This window comes from Athene cunicularia, assembly GCF_003259725.1.
Source record: "Athene cunicularia isolate RWA chromosome 6 unlocalized genomic scaffold, athCun1 chr6_part2, whole genome shotgun sequence".
NCBI classification, from domain to species: domain Eukaryota; kingdom Metazoa; phylum Chordata; class Aves; order Strigiformes; family Strigidae; genus Athene; species Athene cunicularia.
The window spans coordinates 9,830,075-9,857,288 of record NW_020799106.1 but is presented as its reverse complement, the minus strand read 5'-3'; the positions used below and the strand labels follow the sequence as shown (position 1 = coordinate 9,857,288).

The 27,214-nt window shown below is 40.2% G+C and overlaps 1 protein-coding gene across 12 annotated transcripts in view; it reads right to left on the bottom strand.

The window, feature by feature from the left end:
- Positions 1-27,214, bottom strand: part of PCDH15 (protocadherin related 15) — a 457,138-nt gene that overhangs the window by 22,931 nt on the left and 406,993 nt on the right. For all 12 annotated transcript variants that reach the window (XM_026851785.1, XM_026851794.1, XM_026851792.1 and 9 more), the window contains 5 exons: positions 26,713-26,928; positions 22,323-22,411; positions 11,093-11,269; positions 3,603-3,821; positions 684-692 (listed from right to left, as the gene is read on the bottom strand). In XM_026851785.1, coding sequence (XP_026707586.1) covers positions 684-692; positions 3,603-3,821; positions 11,093-11,269; positions 22,323-22,411; positions 26,713-26,928 — 710 coding nt within the window. The remainder of the gene's footprint in view (positions 1-683; positions 693-3,602; positions 3,822-11,092; positions 11,270-22,322; positions 22,412-26,712; positions 26,929-27,214) is intronic.

Genomic DNA, 27,214 nt, shown 5'->3' with positions numbered 1-27,214 from the left:
CGTGAGGAGGGTTTATCTGTTCTGGCTGCCCAGGACTAATGGTGGAGAGAGTAAGCTCTTTGGTCAAGTGCTTTATTCAAGTGCCAAGAAACCGCAATTTTAAACACACAAAAAAAGTCTCTGGCAAAGTTTAGGTTATCACTTACAATTCCTTTCTCATTTGGGTTGGCTGGGAAATTCCTGTCGCAATGGAGAGTTTTTCTGAAAAAATCTTTTTTTCTTTTTTTGTAATGGGTAAACTCACTACAAAACAAATTTCTATCTAGAAAACAAAGCTCACAGTCCCTGGTGTGGAACTGGGGGAGTGCCACTGAGATGACCTGACTGACCGACCTTTGGTGTGTCGATGCCCCAGCCTTCCTAGGGCAGACTCTCGGTGCGCTCTAGTCTGACATGCACCCGCTCTCTTGAGAAGTACCTCACACAAGGAAATATTTCCCTTTTTCTGTGCAGCAAACAGGCAATGTCCTGAATCGCATTATCTTTTAATGTGTGCTAGCATGCAATAATAAAGTACACTGAGTGACCAACTTCTAACCTCGCCAAACAAGGTGATCAGGAGCAAGTGGAGTATAGTAAGTAACTTACTGAATGTCAAGTACCCCTCCTTAAAAATAAAGACTGGGAGGCTATCAGTATTCCCATACAAGCTGTTAGAAACAAAGCTGAAAATAAGTACTTACTCTTTGAATCTGTTTTGTTATGCAGAAAAAGATAAAGAGATAAAAAGGAAGGTTAAATTAATTCTGTTTCCAACAATTGTCCTAAACAGTGAACCTAATAGGAGTTATAACCGAGATGCTACTTAATTATTCCACACATAAAATTACAGAATTAATGACATGTTTAAAGAATCATAATTTCCAGAGCGGAAGAGTGTTTAGCTGCTATTTCTGATACTCTTGAAACAATTTTGCAGTCAGCGTAAATATGAATTACAGTGGGGAAAACAGCTTTGGGCTTACGGAGAACAGCTCCCTGCCACGCACACAGACAGAAAAGAGTAAGACATGAAAACATGAATATATCTCATGATATTTCTTTAACAGGTGGACTACCAGGGATGCATTTTTAAAACTGTTTTCTCATTTTAACATGTTTCAAAAATGCTAAACATCTTCAGTAGTGAAGAAGTATTATTTTTGATTGCTATTTAGAGGGTACTGGTACTTTCTGATTAGTAAATAATACATTATTTACAGTTACCTTATGGGGTTGTACTGGATAGTGTACTTCAAAGACACTATTTTATAGAAGAGAATAATGTTAGTTTCTGGCTTGTTTACAAGCAATAAATGTAGGCACTGAACTGCACTTTGACAATGAATATTTTATAAATTAAATTAGTTTTCTTTCATTAACTATTATTTTTACAAAATTTAATAAGCTGATTACTGATCTGGAAAGCACTGAAAAATGAACCTACTGAACAACAAAAAAAAATTAACAGAAATTTTTAACATTTCCATTACATGTGCTCTATGACAGTTACATTTATCCCACGATAATCTCGACGCTCAGTGGCAGACTGGAGCACCTGCTTTGCCAGAACGTTATCAGGAAAAATACTGAAACTCTTCTTGAAAAGGAGAAAAAAGGCTGTAATGCAAAAACAAACCATAGGGCTCAGGATAGCTTTTGGTATTGATATTAACACTAATACCCTTTTATTTTCTTTGGCACTCTTCAGTGATACATTTTTCACAGAAGTATGGTTTAATTGCATTGGACTGCTATAAATCCAACTCCAAGTCATATTTCTAGACAACAAAAATGGGATTTTTGATGAAATGAAGTTAGGCAGATTCCTTAAAGCTCTTAAAAGAGATTGATAATCTTTTGGTAATCTGACGGATGTCAAGGAAAAATAATGCTATTAGATTTCTTAAAGAGACAGGCAATTCAGATAACAACAACCATCTAATTGTACGCTGAACTGGTTCAAGGTGTGTTTCACTGGAAGCAAATTTTATGTACAATTTTGGGAGAAGTAAAGCAGCTTTGAGATGCACTGCCATCCCAACGGTGTGGAAGTTTGTCAAGCTCTTTCAAATTCCTTTAAAAGGACTTTTTCCTTTGACCTAAATTGTTTGGAGAAACTGGGATGTAAATACAATCCAAAAAACGTGGAGTAACCATCAAGAAATGGCTGCCCTTGGCTGTTTTTCTGGTTTCACTGAGGAAAGCGCTTTCAGGCAGGCTGCTGTTTTTTCATGTAGGACAGGCTTTTTAAACGATGACGAACACAGCGCTTTGCTAACTCCTAACTGCAGTGCACAAAGGAAAAACGCACAGTTTAGATCTCACCTGGTGTATCGTACCACATTACACCTATTGCAGCATTCAGAGTGTAATTGCTTTACTGTAATACATGTGTATCAGCTCTTCCATGCCCTCTCCTCCCACAGAATGATGCAACACTGCAGCAGGAGCCAGCAGAGGCACTGACACCTCATTGCCCTCAGCACAATGAAGGGAGCAGATGCCAAAGCATTTTTCATAGAATCAAAACAAATGAAAAATCCAGCAGGGCTCTGGGAACTCCCTCCTCCATGGTCCTGTGGAGCAGAGGCTGTCCATGGTGAGGGCATATTACGTTGCAGGTAGTTCACCAATTTTATAATGACGATAGAAAGATAAGGAGGTACAGACCGGTATATACAGAAGTTGAATATAGCCATTTACTGGGCTAGATGCACAGAAATATTTATATTTTTATTTTGTAATGATTCTTTCAGTGTTCATGCTCAGAGCATGAACATGGAATTAGAAATCTCTCATGAGAAGAAATTAAAGAATAAATATCCCTCCATTAAGTTCAAATGCATTGAATGCATGATTAAATGAGTGGACCTGAAAAGGCTTAGTTGAGAAGAACTTGTTAGTGATGTTGATCCTTTAATTAGTCTATTAGCCCAATTACTTAAACCTCTTGAGTCTATGAGAGGTGAGTAGAAATATCAAGAAGGTTCTCTCTGGTGTATGCTGCTTTAGATAGTGCTAAAATGGCACAAAATCAATTCCTCATGAAACACTGGCAATTAAGAAGCATACAGCTACAGAAAAAAATATAACTGTGAGTATTTTAGGATTTAAACAAAATAAGTTGAGTCCTCTTATTTTGCCTGAGCTACAAAATTTGATTTTGGATTCATTTATTAAAACAGCACCTTCTTCCTCTGGGTTGTTTTGTTTGTTTGTTTGTTTGTTTGTTGTGTTTTTTTTGGTTGGTTGGTTTTTGGTTTTGGTTTTTTTTTTTTGGCAGGGAATTCAGCTTTGAATTTACACTTTTGCATTTCAAACATCTGGCTTTTGATCTTGTGTTTTGGCACATGTTCTAAACCAGTTACTGCACCAAAACTTTAGGAAGGATAGCAAGTTGCGCTTCCCGTGCATTTTCTGTTTTCAGGCACAGCTGACATCAAACACTGACTTTAGTTTCCCTCTCACCACAAAAACTCTGGTGGTGAGAGGGAAATGAAAACTAATTCCTAGAATAATAATTTCCTTGCAGTGAGGGATAATTTTCAAAACAGTTCTTCTGTGAAATGTAGCATCCCTACTACAACATTTCTACCACAAAAACGAGGAGGAGTACTTACTGTCTGTAGCTGACCATAACTATTAAAATAGCTGGCATGCAGCAAAGGATGATTATGACAGCCAGAGCGAGTAACGCGCCTTCCGTGAAGCCCACGGCTTGTGCCTGCTTCTTGACGTTCGCCACCACGTCTGGGGTGCGGATCTCCAGGATGCGTCCCCCCTGCCCCAGGTACGGCTGAAACTCTTTATTGATATCCAGCAGTTTGCCATCCAGGAACCTTCAATGTCACAAAAGAGAACAGTTACAGCCAGTTTTATTAACTGCATTTCAATTACTGCATAGTTGGGCTAACTGTGGTCAGATAAAGCACATACCTGTTCTTTGTGCACTTAAGAATTTTAGCAGTTCCTTGCAATCCCCCCTATGTCAGCCATAACTTCAATGCAATTAATACCAGAAGACAGTTTAAACACTGAAAAGGAGAGGTGAGCTGAAGCTTATCCTAAATTCTAGGGGCAAAAACTTCTCCATGCCATCAAGAGTAGCATGGCAAATGGCTGTCTTTGTGCTTTTTCTTTCAGTGGTCTGTTGCAGAGGATTAACTAACCCTCCTGCACACATTCATGAAGACCACTCTGGCCTAAAGATCAACTAGATGCTACTCTAAAAGCAGGTAATTTTTAGAGGACCTTCCTCAGTTTCTTAAAGAAATTATTTGGCTGGAGGGATAGCCTACATTTTGTTCCTTTTGACTTCCCTTTCAATATTAAAAAGAAAAGGGATTTGGAAAAACCATGCTTTTATTAATCCCCGACTCCTTTCCCCAGCTGCATCAATTCCGAACCTTATTCTCATATCTGCTCTGTCTAGTTAGCCTCAATGTCTGCTGTTTTCTTAGACTGTAGTGCTGGTACTGAATTACTGAATACTGAATTATTTGAGTAAGACTTTCCTCTTACAGTATGACTGTTTGATGGCAAGAGGAGAACACAGAGGGGCAATATCACATGAACTCATCTCCAGTAGGAGTAAACACCAGAGTAGCTGAAGGATGTGCTCTCTCAACATTTGGCAGAGTGCTGAGTGAGTTTATTCACTGGCTTCATGCTACCTGACAGTGTCCTCTCCATCATGGCAATTTTTGGGTGGAAGCTGTAGCAACATTCCTGAGAGATGCAGGAGAATTTTAACAAGGAAAACAATAACATTTTAGAAAATGCTACATCATCTGTACTCATTTCTTTAAAGTCAGATTGGAGGTCACAAGAGGTGACAAAGAGAGGTTATTGTAAACTGCCTTCTCTTTTTCTTGTTTCGGTAAGATGCAGGCCATTTCTTCCAGTTTCACACCTCTTCTAAAAGGAAAAACATTAAATGCTTATAATAAACTGTAAATTAAACTTCAGGGGTTCTCTAACCAGTGCCAGATACCAGAACAACCTTGACTAACATTAGTAATTACAGGAACAACAGGCTATCTATAAAGTTATCACAAAAACACCGGCTTCAGTTAGGCCTCCAAGGCATTCTGTTACCACAGAGCTAGGTCCTAGGCTAAACTAGGGTATTACCTAACCAGGAACCACGTGCTGCTGTCACTGCTTGCAACCTGTAACAACACCTATCTTCTGTTGGTGAATCACCTACCAGAGGAACTTGGAACAACACAGTTACCAAGTAAAGGACTGGAGCAGTCTCTGAAAAAGCAAATGCAGTGGGAAAGTTCCGTATCTGATCCAATAACTGGCAGTTTAAAGACAAGTGGTCAAATGCAGATCCTAATCAATAGAGCTCGTTTCCCATATGATGGAAAATTTTCTATTGGATGACCTTCTGATAGCAAACAGTATGTTTGTTAAAAAAATTTATTTTAGGAGTCTGAAAAAGCATATTGGCCAAGGATTTAACTTCCAAAGGAACAGAAAAATTCTTGGATCACTTTTGAAGTGAGGATTGACTGTCTCTCAAAAGCTGCCAAGTAGTAGGCTCCAGCTATAAAGATCAAAGGCAGAAGTCCCCATTAGGATGGAGGAGGATCCTGCTGGCTCTTAACTACAGCAGAACCCCAGACTCCTACATGTACATTGGCTCTCCTGGAGAAGGAAAACCAAGTGAAAAACGCTGAGATAAAAAAACCTGAAAAACAACGGCAAAAAAACCCCCAAAACCAACAACCAAACTCTGAAAGGATTTCTGTATATAAACTCTGAATGTCTGAAGAAAGACTAAAATACCTTATACTTCCTTAGGCTGATCACAAGACAGAAATTACACTCCTAAGAGACAATTTCTTAAAGTGTGTTAATTTCTTACAATTGATTTCCTCTCAAATGAATTTATTGATCAACTCTCATAGCATTGATTGTCCCTGTTGGTTTTTTTGGGGTTTGTTTTGGTTTTTTTAACCTTGGGGAGAATGTACTCTGATATGTCTGTGTAATCTATTAGCTGGGTCTCATAACATGCAGAACAATTCATCCTGAGTGCTGAAATGCTGTGGTTTCATGATACTACCGTTAAAGCTTCAAAGAAGAGCAGTGGCTGCTCGCTCACAGACCCACACTCTCAGAAAAAGCAACCCAATGTGTTTTGAAGAATGATTTCCCTTTGTATTAGTACGCTCCGCTGATATTCACAACTACTTCCTTGATTTCTCCTGCAAAACATCTCCTTGGTATTTGAGCAAAAAATCACTTCTCACAGCTTGAAGACCTGCAATGATGGTTCACAAGAGTATAAACGGAGCTCTAGTTCTTTTGTTGTACACTAGATGTCACTGGTGCATGTTCCACGTCCTCTGAGTTGCCAGAAGCATTCAAGTAGGACAGCATTAAATCTCTGGCTGATTTTAACAATCTCTCAGTTAAAATTCTGTTAGCATTTTCTTGACAAACCATATTTTAACAGGTTTGTAACTTAACCGTGCATATTCCATGATGAAACATGACACATTGTGCAAAAGATTCAGACAGAGTAAGGATTTTATTTTTAATGGTGGACATTTTCCAGTTAATATATGCAGCAGAAATTTTCTGGATTCAACTGCTTTTTATGCTCCAATAAATCAAACCCTCTTTCATATAAAAGACAAAAAAGGAGACTTATTATTTCAGTCTGTAAAATTATACAAGTGGCCTCAAAGTCCACTTTTAGGAGTTTGTGGTAAAGGGAGGAAATAACAAAGCACAGTTACTATTCAGACCCATTATTTAGTGTAACCTGACAGATTTCTCATTAATAAAAATGTCAAGTAATCAGTTATAACAGTCTTAAGGAAAAGCACGGATCTCTCATTGCGTCCATCTTACAAAGTACAGGAGAGGGGAAATATCAGCATGCCTTGAGAGACCCATGTTTTCCCCCCAGTTGGCAGTGATGAACACAGCGTGGCTGTTATGTCTCTGATTTATAAATCACGCCTTTGTTTTCCAGCCAAAAGTTTTACTTGAATGCAAATATGTGGGACTGGGCTACTCGTTTGGGACTGCTGGACGTGAGACAGCTGGTTCAAAGCAGCCTAGTAGTGAGTATGGCACAGCCTGTGCAGGAACTGCCGTGGTGCACACCAGCATGAATCCAGCACATCCAGGGCATGCTGCATCTCCTTGCATCTCTACATTTCATAAATGACTGTTGGACGTGACCTGTCGTATTGGAGGGACATTTCCTGGGGCGATTATGGGAGCCTCAAACATTCGTTTTGGTTTAGTGGCGTTTGCTTCTTGTAGAAATGCAGCTCTGCAGCTGGTCACGAGTGTGACTTTGCCCAGATGCTGACGGGCGTTCTCTGTCCTGACTAGCCTTTCCTCCCAGCCTCAGGGTAAAGCCAAGCACCTCTGGGACCCCAGCACTGCTCTGACTTGTGCCTGCCTGCCAGCGCCAACCAGGATGAGTCCCCAGTGATATCTGTCTGCATCCCAGCAGGACTCCACCTGCAAACAGGAACAGATCACCCCACTCCACTCTGTCCTCAACTCACCCCCAGATTCCTTAAAAGGCCTTTGCCGATAATTATTTTCAAACACTGACAGGTTTAGCATAAACTCTGTTAAAGTCAGGGCCTCCACCATGTTTGAGAAGCAAAACACAGCAGGGTGTTAGAAAGCCCATTTAAGAAGAGCCACGAGTATCTTCCAATACACACAATTTTGTAAGTTGTGTTAAAATCACAACTGGCGGAATTCATGTGCTAAATCTGTGCTGTTGGTACAGTTCTCTCTTCTGTGTGCACCATGAAATTTTTGAACATTTGGAAAAAACCTTTGCTAAATTTCTATTCCTTATCGTTAAATAAATTTTTAAAAGAGGTCTCCATCTCTTTCTGATTTTCTAACCTTTCTTCCATCCAGTTTACTATGTGATCCTTTCTTCTACTGATCTATTTTCTGCTGGGATCCAGAGCAGATTCCTGGCTGGCAGAAGGATGTTGTGACTCCTGGCAATCTCTTCCCAACGAAGGAACAACCATTGCTACTGTGTCCTGTGACTGGGGCAGGAAGAACATTGAGCTAGTTCTCTAAAGATCAAAACTCCAGAAAAGATGGTGACAGAGGGAATTTCTTCTGAGATTTGGGTAAGCACCTGAGCAGAGCCAAATGTCCAGAGTTTCAACCACCTGCTAGCCAAAATTTGTTAACTTCAGATGTCAAGCTACAGAACTCTCTTTATTTTTCTCCTTACTTTAGTAAGCTGACAGTTACCTCTACCCTTAAAGCCAGGAAAGCATTCCCTGGGATTTTTCTGATTTAAATATTTAAAAGCTTTCAAAGAGAGAAAAGAGACTAGGAAAAAAAAAAAAAAAAAAAAAAAAAAAAGAGTATGCAGGCACATGGAGCATTTTAATGAAGTTGCTTCTAAGATGATAGCCCATACATTTGCAGACCAGGCAAATGAGAATAATCTTCCCTTCACATCTGAAAGACTGCTTTTTAACCTATCTTAACTCTATTCTATTCTGAGTATTTCACTGGACACAGAAACATCCCTAAGAATACAGTCCTATATTTTCAAAGTGCACCAAATGGAAGATGGACACATTTTCTGACCATGAAGAGAGTCTGCATCAGAAGATTCTTTTCATGGAGTTGAAAGAGCTAAGTGCCTCCATGTACAGATACTATCTCACTTTCATATCCTAATAACAGCAGATCTGCAGAGAGCTTTCCAAAGTGCAGACTAAAAGGGCATCAGAATTTTCAGCTGTCATCAAGGTCCCATAAATTTTCTGGCCTTGAGCATTTCTAATGAGATCCCACTTTGGCCATACACTAAACTGGCTGTGACTGGAAGAAAACATAGACCTCAGTGTATTTACAAACTGTAAAAGTGAAAAAGGTAATAATAAAGAGGGATTAGTATATAGTCTGGCTGTAAGGCAGTAACATACATTTTACTGAGACTAGTTTTGGGAGTGGGTTGGGGTAAAACAGTCATTTAAGAGGGGCACTGCAAGCAGATTTACTGACACTTTTCCTTAGAGAAAAGAAAATGGTTATCCATCAGGGATTTCTGCTGGCTTTCTGACACGTTTCCTTAATTTTTCCTTTCACTCTTGAATAAAATTGGGAAGAAAATCACAGAGACACTATTCTGGGCATGATCAGCAGCTCTGGCAGTTGACAAGTGAACACAAACTCCCACTGCATCACCAAGACCTAAAAAGACTGTATGACCATGGAGATACCTACAAACAAAAAATGGCCACCAGAAGGAAGAATTGCCACCACTGTGAAAGCTACCACTGCTGAACTGTATCTGATTTTTATATTCCTAGTTCAGAAAGTGATGCTGGAAGACTGGAGAGGGTTGAGAGAAAACTGTGATTAAAGGAATTAAAATATAGCCCAGAGCGCAGAGGTCAAGGAACTTCTCAATACTGAAGAGGATGATGTGACCATAAGCCTAGACCCTGGTGGGAACCAGAAACTAAAACCACCAATTGGATGCTTCAATCTAGCACCCAAAGTTATAATAAAACTCTGTGACTGAATGTAGACAAAAAAAAAAAAAAAAGGCCTAATTTTTGACAGTAAAAGCAATTATCCTTCAATAACAACACAAAGTTTGTCATTGATGGGATTTTCTTGAGTAGTTGCTTTTCTGAACAACATGCTCAAAGCAGAATGAATTTTGGGAGTTCCCATGGTCCTTATTATACTAGGTCAGACTGATCACACTGATCTTTTCCAACCTATAAACTCTGAATATATGCAGAGCTTTAGTATGCTATAATTCATCTGTACTAAATTAAGAGCTCGCGAGAACAAGCCCTTTTTCAATCCCAGTCCACCGAGACGGCTCACAGCCATTTGCTTTTTCAGCTGCTGACTGACATGCCGCTTTATATCGTCATGGAACACTCTGGTCTAGCTTTCACCGAGGTAGAAAGCAAACACAGAGATGAAACACATGCAAAAAAACCCAAAAGGTAGCAGCTGCTTTAGAAGAAGAGCCTGATTTGCATTTCCATTGTTTTGATAAGACAAAAATACAGTTTCTAACAAAATGATTCTACAGCCTTATTGACATATTGGCAGCTGAACGGGTTGAGATACTAATTTTGTCCTAGAACCTGCTTGCTGCTAGTGATAACTCAGACAAAACATGTAAAGAGATTACCTTAATTTCATTTTCTTACGCATTTAATCTCTGGCATCTCTTTGCAGGCAGAGAGAGGAGTTACTGCTGGCCCCCAAAGAAGTAGCATGACAGAGCGATATCCCACCGGAGTTCTGCTAAGGTGCAAAAGCCCAGGCAGCGTGGCACCCTAGCAAAGCACTCTGCTGTGTGACCAGAGCTGGCCCATTCACTGGCAACATGATCAGTCAGTAAAAAGCCATCTCTTATGTTTTATGTAACACTGGAATTAAACTGCTACTTTGGAACTCAATTGAAAAGGCAAAACAATGTCAAATTATGAGTGTAAGTGGCCAGTCTACTGCTGTTCACCATCTCCTATAGCAACTGGTGGGATGGGCCCATGCAAATCTGTTTGCTCAGCCCACTGGGCACCTCTGAGCCCTACTGATTTCCTGCACACAGATGTACACCTGGATCATGCTCTGATGTCTGTGCTTCAGACTAGGTGCACATCACTCCTCTTCTTTCCCCTTCCCTTTTTTCTTCTTCGGTTTCAACAAAAAATGTAAAGAGAAAGAGACATGCTCCAGAGGGAAACTGCAAAAAGTCTGAAGGTCGACGACTGGGGCACCAAAGCCCTTGCTTGGAGATCTTGGATAAGTTTTGGTACATAGAAAGTCACTTCCTGCAGAGGAATTTAAACTGGAAGCTCCTTCACAGGGTGGACCAAATGTATTGCAAGCTGTTATGGCAAAAATGTCTAAATCACGCGTACTGGAGCCATTCAGTTCAAGGAAATGGACCAAACCTTGCCAAGCTGCACACAGGGTAGGTGGAGGGGCATGAACCAACTGCTTCAATAGACTTTCCTGTTCCTGTTGTGTTGAACCACTTGCTAACAGAGACAGAACAACAAGCTTCAAAACACTCCATAGAAATAGAGGAAGAACAACAAATAAACATACTTACTTAAAAAGTTCGTTCCTCATGATAGCTCTATTTGTTTGCGGGTCAATTGCGTAGACCATGAGGTCAGACTTGGTGTAATCCTCTTCAGAGTACCCATCCCCAAACCTCCGTGCACCGATGGATTCCACCACAACTGTCGCACCAGGAATCTGATCTTGGACATAGCGTTCCAATATCCTAAAGAAGAGATGGAGCCAGAAAGCTGCAGTGATTTACTTGTGCTGATCAAGACTGACAACAGCCCAAACGAGATAGTAATAGACAAAAACCACAGCTTAGAAGGATGGTGACCTTCAGAGCACTTTTAAAAAATCTCTGCTCCAATCTAACCTCTTAAATGCTGAACTCTTGGGAAAAGCTTAGCAGTGTTAGGAGAGGTCATCAGAAATAGTGTCCTTAAGTCTAGCTTTTTGTATTTATGACATCAGTTGAGTTTTAAATGGCTCATGGGAAACACCATCTATATTTCACAAAAAAACCTGCTGTCAACCTTTTATTAAGCTGTATGATTTCAGAACTTTTCAATTCCAGCCTTAGACAGGGTACATACAATAAATTTTCACTCACAGAAACAACCACTTCGACCATTTTTGGTGGAATATTTCATCTGGCCCTCCAATACAGCACAACATATCAGGTGCCAGAACACCTGCTACTCCAAAAGGCATGAGCAAGTTTTGCAGTCGTAAGAAAGTTGGAATATCAAGCTGACACGTTTACCACAGGATAAAAATAAAATAAACTGCAGAAGTTCTACAAGGAGAAGAAAGATCGGTTGATAGTATTCAGCAGCAGCTATGCATAAGATAGCAAGGGCATAACAACTATAAACCAAAACAAATCTGTCTTTTTTCCAAAGAGAAGGATTCATTACAAGCTGTCAGAGCACAGAATGTCACAGTCTGCAGATATGTATATGAATTGCAATGTGTCAATATACAAGATAAATGCAATTCTGGGGAATTAAAATTTATTATATTTACTGGTCATTTTATTATATCTTGTCATGTGAGCAGTTTTCTTTATTATTGATTTTTTTTTTTTTTTTTTTTTTTTTTTCCCTAACAACTGAATGTCCACAGACATTTTAGTATGCACTTCTGGAAACCTTTATTCTAAATTCCAAATCTCATCTTCTTCTACTGTTTTCCATGCGCTACTGTTTATGACAGAAGTCTTAAAATGTGATGTTTTTCCTAAAATATTCAGAAAGACAAAGGGAGAATGGTTGTTTGCAGAATGTCCCTCTAACTAATCAAACAAAAAATACTCCTGCCTATGCCAGGTTGAAATGCCTTCAGTGTGCCTGCAGATGCGCCAAACCGATGAGGAAAGGACCTCAATGAGCACCTGAGAAGCTTCTGCACAGATAGCAAGCACACCTGGAGAGATTATGGAAAGTCATGACCATAACTCACTACTGCTCTAACAAGCTGCTTTGGAAAGCACAAGACCTTAATAAAGTGTTTAAAAAATATATTATTTTCCTTCCTCCTTGTCTGCTCTGCTACTCTAGTGGGGTCTGTGAAATCTGCTGAGTTTCTGTAGCAGACTGCTGCTCTGTATCTGCTGCACTGTGCACCCAATGAAAAAAGGAGGTTTAGAAGTATTTAGAAGCTTGGCTGGGTGACCCTCAAGTTCTGTGTGTACCAGGAAGAACTGGTACTCCCATCAAGACTGTAGCTGGGGCTGGCAGCCAAGATGGACCCCAACTCTTGCAAGAATGGATGAAGCCAGAAAGAAAATTGAAAGCTGTTCAGATGCTGCCATCAGAAGAGCTTTATCCACAGTTGTTGGGCAAGGACACAGTACTTCTCAGAGAAAAGGGGAAGAGTCTGCGCACAGACTTCCTAATGGTGTGGTGAGGTTTCCAAACTGGGACTGAGAATGGTTCAGTTAAAGCCCACGGAGAGTTTTATAAACAAAGGCATAAAAGCAACTATCATCAATTCTGGACACAAGGGCAAAGAGGTATGGAGAAATAAGCAAAAGAAGCTGGAAGTCTAAACACTCCATGAGAACTACGAGTTATGAGAATATGCAAGATTTTTCTGGGTTAATTTATGTGATAACAATATCAAATCAAAAAAGCAATAGCTGAGTTAGGAAGCAAAAGCAACGGTACGAGAGGGATCGTGCTGCCTGATGTATCAAGGATGCACTAGGGTGAAGAGGAAGACAGATCTGAAAAAACGGCATCAATGACTTTAAGCAATCACTTGTTGGTTGTTTTAAACAAAATCTTTTGCAGTTGCTGAGGTTACATTTTGCTGCTAGTTTTTTTCCTGATACAAAATTTCCAAAGAAAAGTAATGCTGTCAAAGCAGTATCACCATCTCATAATTTTTCAAGCCCACTGATTCACATTTGTCCATCCAGTTTCTCTGCTTTTTGTGTGAAAGTTTAACATGCCCTTAAAATAGAAGCTTTTCTATCAGATTTTGAAAAGTCCACGTTTGTCACACCCAGGTTCTAGCCTAGCAGTGAATATATACTCTTAGTGAAGAGCTATTTTTGTAGGGAAAATAAAAATATAGATTATCTGACACATTGCAGGTTGACTGGCATCCTCTTAAACAAGCACTGCTGTCGTTTGCAGATACGTTAAACTCTACTCATCTCTGCTTCTGGCACGCACTTAACTGGCACTAGGGTGATAACCTGCCACAGACACCTCAGTAACAACAACTCTCCCAGGTAAAACCTGACAGAAGAAATCCGGGCTATGCAAATTACTATAAAACGCCCTCCAAACATCAGGTGAATGTAAATGACTGAAAGAAACCATAACCATCTTTAGAATGGCATTTTGCAAAAAGATCCAGCTAGACTAAATGTGTGAAAGATTTACCTCCCTAATCAGTATACAATCATCATCTGCTGCTGCAGGGGGCCATGTTTTTCTTTCCTTGCACAGAACTATTATTTCACCCAAGACAGAAACACCCTGTAAAGTTGGAAGGTTATAACACAGGGTCACTTTCAGCAGAATTGGTAACAACATTTCCTTTTCTCAGAAATTCCTGGCATGGCTTCTGCTGGAATTCATTGCCTTTGAGAATATCTTTGTCTAAAACATGATTAAAATTGAGGAACAAATAGCATACTACTTTCTGACTATGAAAAATAGGTACATTGCAGCCACTGGCTTTAATTGACATTGCAAAAACCACCACAAAGTATAGTGGAATGACAGTAATATTTCATCTGAAACACACAAATTGCACATTTAGGTTGAAATATATAATAAAAATGCACTGAGGACTGAGAGCAATTACAGAATGAACTTAAAAATAGGGCAGTTCCCCAAAGTTACTTTAAAAGTCATTCAGCTGAGAACAGTGTAGTGTTTTAAAATTCTACTGAAAGTGGTCACCTGCTTGTAGGGCTACACACAAGAAGCAATTTTTAAAATGCATACTTTAACAACAGTATCTGCAGTTCTACTGTGTTTATCAGCAAAAGTTACCTTAAAATTCTTCTGTCACTTGTTAATGCAATGAGGGTAATTACCATCCTCCCAACAGTGTAGTGAGAGGTTGAACCCGCAACTTAGCATGTGATGGGACTTTCCAACTGCTGTAACTCCATTTGGCTCTGCAGAAAATGAGCAGAAATGCCTCCCAGTGCATCTTCGTTACTGTCACTTTCTGAATTCCCATCAGTGACAGCAGTGAAATTAAACAGGACAGGAGGATTTTCACTGTCATTGAGGACATAATTTGGCCCTAAATATCCTGAAAACTCAGAGATTTTTTTTTTTCATCTTTAGATGCAAAAGAAATGAAAAGGCAATAAACCACAGGTATGGTGATCTGCTCAGCTGCCCCTTGGCTGATGACATTCTGCTTCTCAGAACATTTATGAAACCAGCAAAGCAAAACCCAAAATCTGAGATGAGGCACCACATTCCTGGGCCGCACTCAGCGCTACGGCCACGAGCTGACGTGTGCACCTGAGCATCGTTCCGCGTGGCAGGGCTGAGGTGGCTGCACCCCGTTACAGGCAGAGGAGACCCTGCTGAGCACAGGGCCAAATTAAGGGTTGCACCCTGGCATCGCAGCATCGTGCTGCTTTCTCCTCACAGCTGCACGAACCCAGCATGCCAGACATGGGAGAGATCCTGCTACTGGGAAAAATGCAAGGGATGCATTACAAGCTCCTTTGGAAACTAACGTGAAAGCTCAGTTAATTGACCTCAAAATATGAGATACGGAATTGCCTGCACGAGACCCCAGCTGCAATGGCTACCCAACTAGACTAATAGTCATCGTGAAAAGATTCGGTAAGTCAGCAGCAAGGTTTAATGACCCTCTGTTGTCCCTGGCCGGGAAGATACATGACAAGGCCTGAAGGAGCACCACAGCGTTTCAGTAGTTTTATACCCTCGAGCTGAATTGCTCAATTGTACGTGTATCCTCCGAATCAGCACACAAACAAAAGAAACAATTCAATCTGCAGGACATTTTAGATCCTCAACAGTATCCGAATGTAATTACTGCATAATCTTCTTAGCAGAAAATTCTATGGGAAAAAAAAATGTTTCAGTTCTCTAGTAATTTGATAGCCTACTATGTTTCTGGAGCACATAAAAATATTTGAAGACATGAAAAAAACCCAAAAGAATCCATTCTTTCTTTCAGGACTCCGAAATAACTGGTGCCATAGACTTGGAGCTACAGGTGTTGGAAGACTAGATATCTTGCATAACTTTTGGATCCTCCACTGAAAATTCTAGCTCCCCCGGAAAACTTAGTAGTAATAATAAAATCATATTCTAGGTATTTGAAAATGCAAGCAAATTTGGCAACAGTGCAGGGATGAGAGCATTCAGCTCTGCTGGTACACTTCAATATGGACTTTTCAAGTGTTTCATTTAACCTCAGTACATTCAATTTTTCTCAACGTCATCCAAATTCCGGCTGTGTTGAGTTTTTGCAAGATTAAATGACAACTGAAGTGCTGGATTTTCAACTGGCCTTTCACATAAAGATAAGGACCAATTCCAGCCCCTCCTGTGCAGTTAGCTAGCAATAGCTTTGGAGAGGTGACACACTTGGGCCCCAGCTTCCAGATGCCTTATTACCACATGCATACAGCACAGAGAAGGACACACTACTCCTGTGGCCTCCAGAGAGGTGCCAAGCTGCTTTGGAGCTGCCAACACAACTCAGGAAACCCTTACTAGTCAACTAAATCAGTCTGCTTTGGGCTGCAATGTAGAATAAAAAAGCCAGAACTGGGGTTTATTTCAAGCCTAAGACTATTCCTGATTTATAAAATAGCCTTTTGACTCAGATGATTTCTACTTTTATATCATGCACAAGGCACGTGTCTAGCAGGAAGGAGCACCACTGAACCAATTTACTCTGCATGATAACATCTAAATTATTTCAAAAACAACCCAGAGACAACGTCTTAATACCTACTTATCCTAATCCTATAAAAGCATATTGGATTGCACACCATAAAGGAAATTGCTTTCTTACATATTGCTAATGTTTCTTTTCTTCTATTTGTGCTCGTTGTATATAATCCTGTCCTCCAAAAAAACCTACATGCACTCCAACTTTTTGGTTGTGTATCATTTTTCCTCGTTGCAGAAAGAACACGACAAAGAGTAAAACAGACATCTTGACTTTAACCCAGAAGACGTATCTTCAGATCTCAGTACAAAAGAGTTTTTACTGCAACAGTAAGCAATTTCAGACTAAACAGAAGTTTACAGCTTTATCTGAGAAGCCTGGCACTGCAATAGTGCTTCAGAGAAAGTACATTAACAGAACAGCATTTGGTATTATTGAGAGGAGAGGGGAGAAGGGGATTGCCGAACCAGTGCTTCCCAGCTGGCAGCAGAAGGAGCGAGTGGAAAAGCCAGAGTTGAATAAGCTTTGGTCTCCATTACCTAACTTAATAAAGGTAGCCTACTGCTATTAATCAACCTGATTACAGTGGGGGGAGGCTAAGATCAGCTAAGAAAGGGAATGGGCTCTGTTAAACATTGTACAGAGCGAGAACCACAGGACACGCGTTCTCCAGGCAAAGACAAATGTAGGGTGGATATGAAATATGATGCAGCCAGTTGGTGGGAAACGTCCCTCTAAACTCATTATTTATTTATTTGATAATTTTGCAATTTAATTTAGAATGAAACAATACAGTGCAAAGAAGTGAAAGGGGAAAAGGCAGAGGGGAAGTCAACCAAAGGGCCAGGAGCAAAATGAACCCATATAACAACGTCAGAGAGCGCTGAGGAAAAACAGAAGCAGCAGCTGTAGCAGTACCTGTGACTAAAGAACATTTGGTAATGGCAAGGAAAGTAAGTGCTAGCTGTGAAGAGTGCTTAATGGCAAGTTCATTGCCACCATCCCAATATGCAAAAAGACCAGTCACCTGTAATTAGGTTTAATTCAGTGACAAAAATTGCAAAGCAAGCAACGGGATGGTACTTCACCTATAGGAAAAGTAACAACACTGAGTGATTTATATACTGCAACTACATCCAGCAGGAGACACATGTTCATTTTCTAACAATTCATGGACTGAGGAGAAGAAAAAACACTGGTGCACTAAGGCCGACTATTTTGGGAGAGTCAGGAGTGCTTTCGGAAGCACTGCATTTCCAAACAAGAACTTTTAAGGCAGCCCATCCAGGGGGGAGCTGTGTCTGCCTTTCCTAAAGGTACCAAGACTGCTGGAATCCCAGTGATGCCTCATAACATCTCATTTCATTACACATTGCCATGTCTTGTAGCAGTGCTACAGGCTTGGGGAGGAGTGGCTGGAGAGCTGCCAGTCAGAGAGGGACCTGGGGGGTGATTGACAGCCGGCTGAACAGGAGCCAGCAGTGTGCCCAGGGGGCCAAGGTGGCCAAAGGCATCCTGGCTTGTGTCAGCCCTGGTGTGGCCAGCAGGGACAGGGAAGGGATCTGAGCCCTGGGCTCGGCACTGGGGAGGCCGCCCCTCACTGAGTGGGTTCAGTTTTGGGCCCCTCACCCCAAAAAGGCCATTGAGTGACTCGAGCGTGGCCAGAGAAGGGCAACGGAGCTGGGGCAGGGTCTGGAGCACAGGTCTGCTGGGGAGCGGCTGGGGGAACTGGGGGGGTTCAGTCTGGAGAAGAGGAGGCTGAGGGGAGACCTCCTGGCCCTCTGCAACTCCCTGCCAGGAGGGGGCAGAGAGGGGGGATGAGTCTCTGGAGCCAAGGAGCCAAGCTCCCTTTTCACTGCAGGAAGAACATGGGACACCTCATATGATTTTTGAAAGTGAAGAGGCTGTCCTCATTCCATTCTTTAAAACTCCAGAGCAGTCCAAGCCCAAATAAATGTATTTTCTTTACCCACCTGACTGGCTCAGAAAGTGCACACAATGCAAAGAATGTTAATGTTGAAAATGATGCCCAAATGGTTTTGGCTAGCTCTGCTTCAGGAGGAGAATTCCCTAGGCAGTATTATCTCTATTTTCTATGGTGTGTATGCTGTAGGGCAAAACCAGCCTTTTCGAGAGGAATGTCTATGGAGTATTTAATCAAAGCACTCATTTTGAGCCACTCTGGTATTCCATTTCAGAGAAAATGATTTGCCAACTGTAGAAGTGTGTACAGACAAATTTAATTCACAACACTTCTATATTACATATCAGATGACACAGGTGTCTCCTGGTAATGTGGTGTACCTAATTGTAGCTAGAGGTTTAAGGTGCAGTCACATGAAAACAAAAAAACTAAATGCTCTAAGCATGAAGCTGGCTATTTTATTCTAGGTGAAATGCTGTTCCTTCCCAACAAGTAAGCACTGACAAAATTGCTGTATTTAAAGAAAACCACATCATCTGCTTTCACCAAGTTTTCTGAAGGAGAGGAACACGCACTGAATTTTCCACTAAGCCTCACTACATTTTCTCTGTCACCCTCTGTAGCAGACATAAACGGACCTGTCTGAACAGACGTAATTAAAGTGGGTGAGAGAAATGGCAAATCTGACATTGATGTGCGGTCCAGAGGATATGAAAAGCCTGTTGATGAAATTAAAGCAGTTGGAGGAAAACCGAGGTGCTTACTGAATGACTGCAAAGGATCATGACACTATCAGAAATGTCAGCTGAAGACATACCCATTGTATCCCTCAAAAAGCCCAGACTCCTAAGTGCAATAGATGGTGATGTTTTAAATCTTTTCATCTATGGTATGCTTCCTTTATTTGGACCATTAACCAACATACATCTCAGGCTATGCTGAGTCAGCCTTTCCAGTCTGCAAGAACTGAATTATGTATTTCTTAATACCTTGTATCCACTCTCTAGTGAAAATTACAGGGAGTTGGGAGAATCTGTTATAACTTGGTTCTCCAAAGTTGTTTAAATTGCTTTTTTTTTTTTTTTTAATTGTGAAAAATCAGCATAATTTCAAAAAACAGCCAACTATCCACTTCCCCAACATTCCCCATCACCGAGTATTGTAATTGGTGGTTAAATGTTATATTTTCAGAGCTCAATATTTGCTATCAGTCCAGTGCCAAAATGAGAGGAGAAAGAGCTGAATAACCTCTGTAGTGATTAATTTAGTTAATGATATAGTCTTTTTATCTGTTAATGAATTATACAAAGTGTTCTAATTTTGTAAATTAGTGAATTATTTGAAACGTCTCAGAAACCTATTTGGGAAAGTACTTTATACTGAGAAAATCTCCAAATTATTTGGTCTCCCTTTGCCTGTGGTTATATCTTCCATATAATGCATGAAAAAAACACAAATTCCTAATATTTTGGTTTTGTGTCCTGCATGAATTATTAAAGCCTTTATAAAAACAGGGAGATAGCATTCCTTTAAACTTTAGAAGGAAAATCCAAAAAATTTGAGGATGGCAATGAGATGAAAACATGTTTATGTGAAACAGACAAGTACACATGTGCAAAAGTATTTCCAAGACTTTTGCTCTCTACAAATATTTTCAGTAAAGAATGTGACAATTTTAAAACAAGCTAATGCAGTCGCTTCTGGCAAAGGTTGTCCTTAAAAGCTTATCCTTAGAAGTAATATTCTTATGCTATATACTTACTTGCTGGTCTTACAGTGTTCATGAACATAAAAGCTTCCCAAGCTAATTTTAAGAGTTCAAAACCTGGCCATGTTTTGGTTTGGTTTGTTTTTTTTGTTTTTTTTGTTTTTTTTTTTTTCAGTTTTATACTCATTGAAAAGCTTCATTCACTGTGAAATATTTACACAGCTGTCAGAGACTTCCATGCACAAGGACCAGAACAGCATGAAACAAGTTTTAAAGGATTCCAACCTGGCAGAAGAGAGTTTTTTGGAGCACAGAGACCGAGGAATGTGGCTCTGGGCCCTGCTCCAAGATAGTGGCAGGATACGCCAGCTATTCCTCTGGGCCTCGAAGGAGAGTATGGTTACAGCACAATTTATTGCTGAGGCACTGAACACTGCTGAGACCTGCTGGGAGCTGGAAGCAAGCTGCTCCAGCATTTGCAAAAGGAGATTTTTGCAGGGATGGTGAAAGGGCGAGACGCTGTCTGCTCTTGTTGTTCTTGCCCTGCCACCTATCGCGGCATTCGCGCTCTCAGTACCATGACACGTGTGTCATGCGGTTGAGACTCTTCACTGAGTTTGTTCCAGGCTTGTTCCACCCTGTTTTCAAGCCACCTTCTGTAAGAGCTGTCTCTATTTTGTTGGTGGTGCCTTTGGCTCCAGGACAGTCCAAAACTGGGAGGATCAGAAACACAGCCTAAGTTAAATTTAAGCATGAGATCTAGCCTATGTGATGTAGAAACACACGGTACAGAACATGTGTTCATCTTCTCCACTCAAAAGAACAGAAGCCCAGGAAAGCTACAAATTACTGTGTGAAGAGAAATTTGTTCAGTGCAGCACCCTAAGGTGAACTTGAGGGCTTAGCAAAGCAGAAGCAAACTTTTCCTATTACTGCCACTAAAAGATGAATTGTTCTTTTCTCTCCAGCCAACACCAACACCTGATGCTTTTGGAAAACTAGATCTTAAGTGTTAAGCAAGCAGACTCTGTTATTGTTCTTAGCTCTAGGAAAAGAGAGTCCCTGTGAATATAGACTATTGCCTGAACAACTTAATTAGTATTTCTGACATTAAAATCTATGAGACCTAACTTACCCCTGGCTCAAAACAGAGAGAAAAGGCAAACATGTCCTAAATCTTCAGAAGCAAACCCGTCAATATTTTTTCCTAGCCTGGGGAAGACATGAACCATTTAGAGACAACATGCTTCCTTTTCAGTGAGTGATTACATCACCAACCCTAAGGTATTTCAATTTCCATGGAAAAGTAAAGGTATGACAACAGTCAGAATGGAAGAGACCTGTTGAAATCTGAGAAATGCCGTCCATTACTGAATAAAGTGACAGAAGAGTACAAAGATTTTTTTTTTAAACTGTTTCCTAAAGTATCTTCTTTCCCATATTGTTGAATTCCTGATTATAAGCCACAAAGAATAGAAAATTGTTCTTGTCTTACAAAAACAAGCTACGTGTGAAAACTTGACTCATGAAAGCTGATGATGTGGTGGTGTATGTGTGCTGTTAAAACATATTTGACCAAAAGGATTTTAGCTCGCTTCCAGTATGATAAAATACTTCAATTTTATTGAAAAGCATTAATGTTTCCAATGATCCATCCCCCCTCCCATCACAATATTTTATACATGCTAGGCCTGAATAATGACACTCCCTTATCATTTTTTTTTTCAATCAGAATTTTCTGTAACGATGTTAGTGGTATTAATTGCACCAGCATAAATTTTCTAAATTTTGCTTTCCCTTACAGCTACATCACCCAAATAAAATCACAGTGAAGCAATACAACTCGGTGAGACACACTGCCTCAACCTTTTGGAGATGTGCTTTATTTTACAACCTGGATTTTGACAGATGTAGTTTCTGTGCTTGCTATTTGGAGGCTCCACTATGGGGCAGCTCTGAGGGGCAGCTCTGAGCCAAGCTTCAGCCTGCAAAGTGGGCAAATGTGCAAGCAAAGAAGCGCTGTACCTCTGCCTTCTCCAGAGAGGGGGAAATGTGGGGTGAGGGGGCAGTGCCATCACTCAGCCAATTGTGTTCCCTATCAAAAAACCCACTTGCTCATTTTCAAGTCTTTGTCAAAAAAGGAGATCATGATGTCAAGGGAGCACTCCTTGCTGAATCTAAACATAAAACCAGTGAATTGTCTGATATTTGTAGAGTAAATAAATTTATTACCCTATGAGTTGATCTTTGTTTTGTTCCACAAGGGTGGGAGGAACATTAGAGACGATGACTTGCATATCCAACTGATTGACCACAGAGACCTGGAAACAAAAGAGTGAAATTCAATTGGCACTCCCATGCATAACATCCTCCTCATACAAAGAAGAATGGAATAATTACTTTCCTGCCTTCACAGCCATGCCCTGATGTACGCATTTCTCATTTTAATTCCGAATAAGAGAGCTGGGAAATCTTGCTTTGCTTGGCAGCCAAAACGAATAAACAGCAGGCAAAGATTTAACTAAAACTGTAATTACAGGACTGCATCAGAATTACAGATTTTTAAGGTGGAGACTACAAAACCTGTTCTTCATACTTTAGACTTTACTTACAGAATCACGGATTTCCCATGTGCCATATTCAGAATTACTTAGGAGCATTCAGGTATTTTTCATGACTTGAAAGGAAAATCCAACCTTGGAGATACATAATTTGCACCAATGTAAATGCAAATACAAGATTAATTGAACTAAATCAATAATACTTTGTCAGAAAATCACAAAGGAGATTGTTCATTGCCTGTTCATACTTTGAAGCTATCAGTAAAAGTTTATTTTAATCTCAATTTGTTTGTTAACTTCTATCTCTATGTATCATAAAACTGTATATAACCATTTTACAATTGAACTTTTTTCTATAAAAGGTCCAGAAAAAATGCCTCTAATACACTCAATACTTGTGTGCTTTGTTTAAAAAAAAATAAAAATCCAGGATTCCACCAGACTGGCCTCAGAACAAATCTCTGTCATTAGCGTTTTCTACGACAAAGGCAATGTAACTCTTCTGCTTCTCAACAGCAGGTTGGACGGCCAGTGTGCACAGGGGACTACACACATGCATCAAACTCAGCAGAGTTGATAAACTCTGCTTCACATCTCCTGATCTAGACTATCCAAGCTATTTTTATCCCAAGAAAAGGCTGCCTTCCAGTGAAACGATTGCATGGTTTTTCCTCCCTCTTAAATACTTTTTCATGTTGTAGTAGCTCTCTCTTCTCTAGCACAGCCAGCCTCTCCTTAGGTTGTGTCAGGAACAGTTACTTCCCATACTGGTGAGGTAAATAAAATATTTCTTAAAACTTGCCCCATATCCATACAGGCATGACAGCAAATATTATACTCCAAACCTATACTCCCTCTAGAGGATTCTTGGAAAAGACAAAGTTAAATCTCATAAATTAAAAAATCAGTTAGCCGATTCAATTCTAAAAGAAAACCACAACTCCTGATTTTCAAAAGAGAAGCCTGAGCCCTGCAAGCACTGCAGCAGACAAGCCATAATATACTTCACATCAAACACTGATTCACCAGCTTTGAAGCTTAATTCAACTTTAAATATTTAAAATATTTCTTGAAATGTCATCAGATGCACTGATCAGCATGTACAGATTTACATGTGTAGAACACAGAATTATAATGAACTCAAAATAAATTTGAGGCTAAGATCATTGAAAGAAACTCTAAAGGAATGAGCAGTTTAATAGAATTAATGACATTAGCCAATCCGAGCAACCCCTGTGCAGCCCTGTATGAGTACTGCATAAATGCAACACTTAAAAAAAGGCAATAGTTCTTTTGATATTCAGTGAATCACAATTATGACTACTTGTTCATACACAAAAATAGGAATAAACACACAATCATGGCAACCTATAGTAAAACAAGGGCGTTGAACAAAAATCAAGAAAAAGTTGAGGTTTCCATAGCAACTTTAACTTGCTTGCAATCCCCATTTGTAAAGGCTTTCATTTTTCAAATACTGAAAATAGCAGTAAGTTGAGGAACTAAGTCAAATTTAACTACACTGTAGCAAAAGCTGTGGGGAGAAACTGTTCCCTTCCACTGGAGGAGAGACAGAAACACGCTGGGAGAAGAGGTGGAAGTGTGGGAAAGCAAAGGCTCTCCATAGAGAAGCACCACCATCACCGTGCTCTGGAACCTATTTGCGGCACAGGTACCAGGGATCATCCGACCCACCATTCCTCAGAAAACTTTTGCTACCTCCCATCTACTGAGCAAAAATACATCCAGGATCTGGGATGTTAAGTAGCAGGCACCAGCCTCAATTATAGGGCTGGAAGTCCGCACGCTCAGATGTCTCAGGGCCATAAGTATCTGAGGAATACACTGCTGAGAACTAGTAAAGTTCCAGGTTAAATTAAATAAGTACCACAACAAAGTGGAAGTTTGCAGCAGAAGCATGAAAGCATATAATTGTTGATATCTATTAGCCCATAAGCCCTTCGATCCCATGATTCATTCACCAGTCACTTTCCAGTTCTTAAATCAAGCTAGGCTGAGCCTACAGTCTTGTTCATTATATGGCACCAAGGGATTCCTGGCAGTAGTTTATGCTGAGAGTTGAATGAAGAAGGGGCCTTGGGACACCCCCAAACCCCAACAAACATTTGATTAAAGATGATGTCATAGTGAGGATTCACTATCCACGCTTACTCAGTATCTTTAAGTGCTTACTTGCAGGAAACTGATTTTAAAATGTATTTTCTTATTTTCTTCCTTTGTCTCATAGAGGCTAAAAAGAGAAATTCTATTGTATGGAACCAAACTGTAGATTTACAGATGTCTAACCTGAGCCATCCTGCCAGGCCCAGCCAGCAGAAACAGCCTGGTATTGTTCCCATGGACCATCCCCTATAGCATGATGACATTTTACCAGTGGCTTTGGCAGCTTAAGACGCTCACAGAGCTGTGTCAGGCCTCTGAAGAAGCATCCTGGCCCCATTTCTGGAGGATACCTCGCTCTGCTTGGGTTCTTCCCAGTACTGTCCCTTGGGTGTTGCCCCAGCTCTTCTCCCTAGACTTCCTCCCTGTACTTTCCTGTCTTCTTCCCCACATCTTATTCTTTTGCACATGAGTAATTCAATTAATTTTCCTTATCTATGTGCAGTCCCTGAGCTTGTATTGAAAGGAATAACACCTCACAGTCCGAGCACCTGACACCATACTGACAGCAGGACAAATTCTGTTCAGATCATGAAGCCCAAGAGCAGCTTAGTCTAGTCAGAAAGCGTCTGCACGTATGGATGCGTTTGCTCAGTGCAAACCCAAACTGTCATGGTGGGATGGTGTCAGCATGTAATTGTATCTACAGCTACTCCAAGCTTTCATGCCTTGCTCAAAACCACCGAGTGTACTGCTCATCACTCACTCGGACAACCTAACGATACCTCTATAAATTAATGAGACGTACTTCACTTTCTAATTTTAATGTCGATACCTTCTGGCTACATTTTAATATACTATTACTGCATAAATTGCATGAGAATGCCCTATCATTTTGGGAGGTCAAGCATGAGGACATCATACATTATGTTTATTTGCTGTATTCCTGCATAACTCAATATACCAAGTATTATGGCTATCATCTGTATCATTTGACAGTGTTCCCATGAACTAGATAATGCACTTCATCCCTACAACATTATGCTAATATTAATCCAATCCATCAAGTTATATAGGCTTTAAAGAAATTTAGCTTTGATAGTTTCTGTGACTGGACTAAGTCAATGTCCTTTACTCAGCACAAAACGATGAGCTCAAGGCCTAAAGCTGGTGCCGCCAGTTTTGAAACATTGCTTCCCTGAAAACTTCAAGTATAGTCTCAGCCCAAAATTATTCCTTGTGTCTCTGTCTCCCTTCCAGACATGAGCAACTAAGACACGACAACCTTGGCTTTTCCTGGTAAGTCAACTGACTTCTAGCTTTTAGAGACTGTTTGCTCAGATATTTGCCTGCACTAAAAAGATACACCAGATCTAACTGACCTACTCATGTCAACACGGAGTACAGCCCAAGTTAGCAAGCTTTCAGCTTGGCTTATTAACTGGGGTTTAACACCATGCTAAGATGTGGGAGCTGGCTGCACCTTGCTGCCACAGGTGGAGATGATCTGTGCATGGTTCTGTCCGACCACGCAGATGGGATCTGCTTTATACTTGTCATGCACAAACCCAGCACTCTCTTTGCTGCCATCTGGTTCCAGAACACCCAGAACATAATTTAGGCCCATGTTTAATGCACACAATTAGAATTTAAATTGAACCATTAGCAATGGCTCGTTGAATAAATAAAATACTGAACACCATGTTTAGTGTGGTAACTGAGATTGGTATCTCTGCACGAAACATGAACACGTTTCAGGTGGTCATAGAAGCTTTTGGTTTAAAAAAAAAAAAAAAAAAGCACTTTATTTCAATGAATTAAAAAGATTAAGTACATACAGTTTATGGCCTTCCTATAGGTCTGACTGGAATGAAACTTTATGTAGTGTTTGAATTTCCTCAGGAATTATTCCATAAAGATAATGCCTGGCTCATACTTACAAGTACTTCTGCTTTGCTGCTCAGTCCTTTTCCATAATCATCAGTTGCAATGACCTGAAACTTGAAATAGGATCTTCTCATATTTTTGAACAGCATAGCAGTTTTTATTAGCCCTGTGTAAGCTTCAATCACAAAACCTTCTTTACCGTCCTTGATTGGAGGAATGATGAGTCTGTATTGCATGGCACTGTAATTCCCAGTGTCTTTATCATCAGCCTAACAGGAAAAAGAAAACAAGCAGAGGCAAATAAAGTAAATATGCATGCAAAGAATCATTAACCCTGGTCTTTAAATAAAGTTGCACATTGGTCCAGCAAATTTCTTCCACTCTGACATTTAAAACATCAGATACCAGGGAGCAGATATGGCTATTACTTTAAATGGTTCATTTAACTTTGCTGCATACAGTTTTGCTTTTCCAGCAACTTATTTCCCCTGTGTTGGCACTAAACTGCTAAAAAAAAAAAAAAAAAAAAAAAAAAAAAAAAAAAATTATTTTCCG